Source organism: Capricornis sumatraensis, chromosome X, assembly GCF_032405125.1.
Source record: "Capricornis sumatraensis isolate serow.1 chromosome X, serow.2, whole genome shotgun sequence".
In the NCBI taxonomy this organism is placed as follows: Eukaryota; Metazoa; Chordata; class Mammalia; order Artiodactyla; family Bovidae; genus Capricornis; species Capricornis sumatraensis.
In genome coordinates, this window is record NC_091092.1 from 80,432,261 (window position 1) to 80,439,161 (window position 6,901).

The 6,901-nt window shown below is 47.1% G+C and overlaps 1 protein-coding gene across 2 annotated transcripts; it reads left to right on the top strand.

Annotated features, from left to right (window-relative positions):
- The first annotated feature begins 797 nt into the window (after window positions 1-797).
- On the top strand, window positions 798-5,457 carry PJA1 (praja ring finger ubiquitin ligase 1). 2 transcript variants are annotated; one of them, XM_068962609.1, is made up of 2 exons: window positions 798-886; window positions 3,271-5,457. In XM_068962609.1, the coding sequence occupies exon 2, from the start codon at window positions 3,338-3,340 to the stop codon at window positions 5,057-5,059; it is 1,722 nt and encodes a 573-aa protein (XP_068818710.1). In that variant the 5' UTR covers window positions 798-886; window positions 3,271-3,337; the 3' UTR covers window positions 5,060-5,457. The 2 variants fall into 2 exon arrangements, with proteins under 2 accessions (XP_068818710.1, XP_068818711.1); XM_068962610.1 differs by lacking the exon at window positions 798-886 and having other exon boundaries at window positions 3,173-3,465; window positions 4,030-5,457.
- Window positions 5,458-6,901: the final 1,444 nt, after the last annotated feature.

Below are 6,901 nucleotides of genomic sequence, written 5' to 3' on the forward strand. Positions count from 1 at the left end.
TTCAATGGTTTGAAAGTTATACATCCTATTTCTATTCTGTTATTACCCCTAAAACTCCTTGTTCTTCTATTATGTATTTTATTCCCAGTAAAGAACAAAGCTTTGCTATTGTCGTGAACAAAGGTAAGTCTTACATTTGATGCAAGTATTAGAGATACATGTAAAGCGCAATATATAAAAAAGACTTTGGAGTTCAGTAAAATTGTGGAAATCCAAAAGGCATAGCTATAATATTTTAAAGGGCAATTTAATTATAAGGATGTGAAGCTATGTTGTGCTGCAATGACTGATCATTTCTTCTGGATAGAGAAGCTCGATTAACAGCAATAAATTGTATGATAAACAGTTCAGTTTGCTTCAACCACCAGGTTAAAAATTTTTCTGCTGACCACAACCCTAAATACAGTGATACTTCCACTGCAAATCATAACATAGAACATAGGATAGGGTATATTAATATGATTACTTTCATATCGGAATGAATCAGAAGGAATTTGCAGCTTTTACTTTATATCAGACAGCAAGGACAGCAACCATGCAAACCCCAGAACAGAAGGGTATATGACGAAATGTTTAACATTTGTTACAGCTGGCTGTTGGTTACATTTTTCGCTGTCCTTTTCTGTATCCTTGACGATTTCATCATTTCAAATGAAATAATGCTTTCGGGCCCACCCTGATTTGTTGAGAGCAGCTGCCGCCCCCGCCACATCAAGGGGGCGGGCCGCCGCGACGCCACAATCACTTCCGCCGCCGCAGTCGCGCCTGCCCCACTGCTGTCTGGAGGGGGAGGAGCTGGAGCCCCAGGAGCAGCGGCTCTGGCGGTCGTGGAGGTTGGAGGTCCGAGAGATCTGTTCTTTCCGAGAGCGTGCGGGGTCGCGACTGGGTGAGTGAAAGACTTTATTTCCTCGATCTCTTCAGACGTGACGGTGGGGCCAGTGGCCGAGCATGAGGGCGAGTGGCTGGGCACCAGGGTAAGGATGTGGGGGTGGGGGGCTCTAGCGAACAGATTTTCAGGCTCACCCCTCGGGAAGGGGTGGGGCGGCCGCGGGACCTGACCAAAGAGGGAGGCCTGTGTCCTCCATTGGCCCGATTTAGGACTCATCCTCCATCCCTGGCTACCTTACCTATTGCCCGGCCCCCGCTCTGGTGGCTTGAGTCGCTGTTCAAGAGGGGAGTGGTGGTCGCGGCCCTCTATGCCTGTCCTCCCCTCTCCTCCTGCCTCCCTTCTTGGCTCCTCTGTGGAGCGACCCGTGGCCTTTCCCCATTTTGCAGTTGTTTTAATGAATGGTAAAGGATGAAGATTTTTAGGCAAATATATTGGGCCAGGAAAAGAAATGCTGTCAGAAAAACAAATCATTCCCAGGGAAAACTGTATCCCCACACTCCCTTTCTTTTCTCCCCCTTCTCTGCCACATTGGTTTGGATCTACCATTTGAGCTGATACACGTTTCCCTCTCTCCCATTATGACATTGCGGACCCCCTCCCGTCCTAGTGTCTTGCGTGCAGGCACAGGGACACACACACGCACATGCCCACACACACACGCACATGCCCGCACATACACGGGTGTGTGTACCCGGGCGCACATGCACGTGTGCGTGCATGCGCGCACACACACACAAGCACTCACGCATGCCCAAAACCTTCCAATGCAGCTGTCTTACTGCTGCCCCCCATACTCAAGGTTCCTGAGTGTCCCCTCCCCCCTACATGCTTGGACACACATGTACAGACACCCTCTCAGACATTGTCACACTCCCCAGTGCCTTCCCCTGAGAGAGACACAGAATGACTGACAGACACACAGCCTCCCACCCTCCGGTGCCTTTCCTGCCTCTCACCACCTTCCACAAACATACCTCCCCTCCTCCCTGTGCCTCTGCATGCTCTGGTGAGCATACAACACAACACACACACACACACACACACACACACACACACACACCCTCTGTGAGGCCTTACCCCTTGCCTGCCACTGACACACATAAGGATATCCTTGGATTGCTGGCTCCTTTTCCCTACACCTCTTAACATGCATACTTACCCACACGCTCTTTCCATACCCCTCTCAGGTGCTCCCTGTCTGCTACATATGTCTAGACAGCCTCTTTCACTGGTCCCTGCCATGCACATACTCACACTCACATAAATCCCTATCTTGGAACATCCCCCCTTCCTGTCGCCACATCCATGAATACAGATGCTCTTTGATTGCTGGTGCCCACCCACCTGCCACATGCATGTCCCTCTCCAGTGATGTCTCCGCATTGATGCATTTGTTCACACTGACACTTCTCGATTGTTGCCTCCCATTTTGATGAACACACACACAAACCGGAGGACACTCCATTCAATGCCACTATAGTCCTCCTGGCCTGCCACAGACACATAAACGTAGGCATCCCTCCCTAGAGCTCCAGCCATCACACATCAGAACCACATGCGCATTCTCTTTCTGCCATATGTTCACATGCCCCTCTCCTCTGAAGCCACACCATGCCTGTCATTTTCATACCCACACCCACAATGGGTCTCATTCTGCCCAACAGTCATGCCTTTTCCCATGCTGCTGTCACCAGCCCTTTCCGTTTACAAACACAGGAGTCTTTCCTCTTCATGATTGCTGGTCCCCTTCCACCCGTCCCACTGCTCCTGACAGACACTAGGCACTCTCACATACATAGTGATGGTGATCTATATTTTCCACTCTATTCCAATTTGCATTTCTCCTGTATGTCTACAGGGCTCAGAAAAATGCAGGCACCCCATAAAAAAACCACAGCCATCTTTCCTCTTCCCATGTTGGCACAATTCCAGTGTTTTGCCCACCTTCTGAATGTCCAGTCACCCTCCATCTTCCATCAGATTCTCCCATAAGTCTGGCTTTCCTACAAACCCAGTTTTGTAATCATTTTGCCAACATTGCAAATGTGTTCCAGGTCTACACCTGACAGTCACTTGAATGCTATTCCAGGCCTTAGAAGAAAGTGAAACTAATTTTAAAGGGCCCTTATTCTTTTTTTTTTTTTTCTTTACCTGCTGAAGTGAAAATAAATCTCCCTGCTCCTTTATTTTGATTTGACCTTTCCATCTCCAAAGTGTGTGCAGGGAGCAGGAGCCTTCCCACTCAATCCCCAGCCATGTTGGAAACCCTCCTAAATAGAGCAAATGGGTCAGGAATCTAGCAAGCCTATCTGGCCCAAGCCAGCAGGAAGGTATCAGTCCAATACAGGCAGGAGGTATGGAAGAAGGCATGCTTATGTCAGTTTCAGGCCATCCACAAGCCAGCAAGAAAGGATTTCCAGGCAGAGAAAGACGCCATCTGAAGTCCCAATGCACAGATCAGCCCCCAGTCAAACCACCAAGAGGAGCCGATCACCGTTTTCCACCACTCGTCGTAGTTGGGATGACAGCGAGAGCTCAGGAACCAGCCTGAATGCTGATAATGAGGACTACTCCAGGTACCCGCCCAGAGAGTACAGGGCTTCGGGGAGCAGAAGAGGAATGGCTTATGGACATGTTGACTGTTTCGGGGCAGATGATAGTGAGGAGGAGGGGGCTGGGCCTGTTGAGCGAGTGTCAGTGAGAGGGAAAACTGGCAAGTTTAAAGATGAGAAGCTGTATGACCCGGAGAAGGGGGCAAGGTCTCTGGCTGGGGTGGCCTCACAGTTCTCTAGTTTTAACCATGACGTGAGAGAGGAGCTTGACAAGTTAGACCCAGCCCCTGCAGCACGGTCCTCTGCTAGCAGAGCTGAGTTCCTGCAGCCAAATAGCATGGCCTCTCAGCCGTCTTCTGCTGAAGGCAAGGTGGTCACAAACAGCAACAACCTGGAGAGGGAGAGACAGGAGCCGAATTTACCTGCATGTCCCAGCAGGGCTCCTGTGAGTATTTGTGGTGGGGAAAACACTCCAAAGAGCGCAGAGGAACCGGTGGTGAGGCCCAAAATCAGAAATCTGACAAGTCCTAACTGCGTGAAACCAAAAATCTTTTTTGATACCGATGATGATGATGATATGCCACATAGCACTTCCAGGTGGAGGGAGACTGCCAGCGCTGATGAAGGCGGCTTGGATGGCCTGGCAAGAAGGAGCAGAGGTGAGGGTTCAAGTGGCTACCCTGAGCCGAAGTACCCCGAAGACAAGAGGGAAGCCAGGAGTGACCAAGTGAAGCCCGAAAAGGTGCCTAGACGGCGACGAACCGTGGCCGACCCCGACTTCTGGACATGCAGCGATGACTACTACAAATACTTTGAAGAAGACTCTGACAGTGACAGAGAGTGGACTGCGGCTCTGCGTCGCAAGTATCGTGGTCGGGAGCAAAATCGGTCGTCCAGTGGCGAGAGCTGGGAGACTCTGCCAGGAAAAGAAGAGCTTGAAGCCGAGCAAGCCAGAGTGAATGCCAGTGCTGGTGCCAGTGCTGGCAGCAGTGGCAACAATGAACTTGAAGAAGTTCGAGGGCCCTCTCTCCAGGAAGAGGAAAGGGCATCCCCCGAAGAAGGAGAAGTTCCTTGGCTCCAGTACAATGAAAACGAGAGCAGCAGCGAAGGGGATAATGATTCTGGTCAGGAGTTTCTGCAGCCTGGTGTCTTCGTGCTGGATGGCAACAACAACCTTGAAGATGACTCCAGTGTCAGTGAAGACCTCGAAGTGGATTGGAGCCTCTTCGATGGGTTCGCGGATGGGTTGGGGGTAGCCGAAGCCATTTCCTACGTGGATCCTCAGTTCCTCACATACATGGCACTTGAAGAACGCCTGGCCCAGGCAATGGAAACTGCCTTGGCACACTTGGAGTCTCTGGCGGTGGATGTGGAGGTGGCCAATCCACCAGCCAGCAAGGAGAGCATCGACACTCTTCCTGAGATCCTGATCACGGAAGATCACAGTGCGGTGGGGCAGGAGATGTGTTGCCCCATCTGTTGCAGTGAATATGCGAAGGGGGAGGTGGCGACGGAGCTGCCATGCCACCACTATTTCCACAAGCCTTGTGTGTCCATCTGGCTTCAGAAGTCAGGCACCTGCCCTGTGTGCCGCTGCATGTTCCCTCCCCCACTTTAAGACCAAGGCTCTTTACTCCTGGTCTGATGATTTTCCCCATCTGAAATCCACAATACTGCAGGAGCCCTCTCCAAATTAACCATTGCAATGAAATCAATCAGTCGATTAATCTCCACCTGTTGATTCCTCGTGATTATTTCCAGTGTGAAAATGATTGTGTATGATTGCATTACAAAAATCATACTGTGTTTTAGAGGTTAGAAAGGGAAAACCAAATTTTCTAAGTGCTACTTGAGATTGCAGCAAGAAGATGCATTTTCTAACCTGAGCAGTGAAATGTTGCATTTTTTTTTTTTCAGTAGAACATGTTGATGTTGATTGTAATGTCAAGTTTATCTGTTAACTTTGTCCAAGAGGCATCATCATTTCTGTTGCATGTTATGGGTTAATGTTCCTGTAATTGCAGTGCCGTAAAAGCTTATTAAAGTTCTCCTTTTGGTTTTACATGGTATAGTGGAATTGTTTGGTTTCGTCTAAAACTGTGGTACTAAGTGACTTTATAATTGATTTCTTGCATTTGCCTTCAAAATAGGGTTTTTGGTGTTCCCACTAGGAAAAAAAATTAGTTTCATTGGAAATACTGACTCCAACAACAACAAAAGTAAGGGTAATTATTTCTAAAAGTAGGAGTAAAGTGTATGGCTGTTGAACTACTAAAGGGGCAAAGTTTGAGTAAAGAATATTCTGTCAGTCTATGAGAAGGAAAGAAACAGTGAAAAAGCATAGTAAAAATAATGATGGTAGGAACACATCCAAACAGATTGTAGAGGTGAAGGACTTAAAATGCTCTTTTAGAAAATAGCAAGTCTCAGAAAGTAAAGCAAGTCTCAGAGGGAATGGGTAAAAACTAAAACTGTATGCTGATTGTATACATTAACACAGTGACACAAAAGGAACAGAGAAATGTATGCCAGACAAGTACTATGAAAAACAGAGGTACCCACCCACACAAAGTGAACAGGTTTGAACCTTTGGCCATATTGGCTTCAGATCTCTCTCTCTCCAATGACTATACATTTTCAGGTACAGGTGAAGAACTTCACCTGTTCTTTTTACCTGCTTTCACAGAGGTAAGCACTATCCAGGAAATGGTGTGATTACTTCTTGTCTACCTTTTTTGAAGTGTGTGTGTGCATGTGTATTTGTGTACATATATATGTATATGCCTGTATGTATCTCTATAACCAATATAGAGTTTTTTAAATGGACATAATTGCTAAAATGTATCATTTTGCAGCTTTATTTTTTTCACTCAACATTGTTTCTGAGATTTCGTCATTTTGATACATGCCTTTTAACTGCTGTATACTAAATATTCTATTGTACACTTACCACAAGTTATTTATCTATTCTCTCATTGGTGGACATTTAGTTTCTTCCCAGTGTTTTGCAACAGTGAACATAATTAAAAGATGTTCCTCTGTACACATGTGTGAATTTCTTTAGGGGTAAGTACATGGAGGTAAAATTTGGGCATCTTAGGGTTAGAGCATCTTCATTCTAACTAGATATTGCCAAACTGCTCTCCTAAGTGATTGTACTAATTCAAACTCCTCCCAACAGTTGGAGAGCTGTTTTCAGCATCAACAGCTTGGCTACTGCTAAGGATCAACCTCACTGGCAATCAGTGCTGTGTAAATTAACGCAACAATGAAACTGATTGTGTCCATCAGAAAGTGATAGTTTTTCTTCATGATAATATCTAGTTTGGACTACAAAGAGAAGAAATGGCAGCACTCGTGCTGTGGGTGTGAATGTAACAATAGCAGCCTTTTCAGGGCAGTTTGGGGAGTAGCTTCGTTTCAAAATGTAAAGTGATGCATGTCCCTGAGAGCAAGTTAG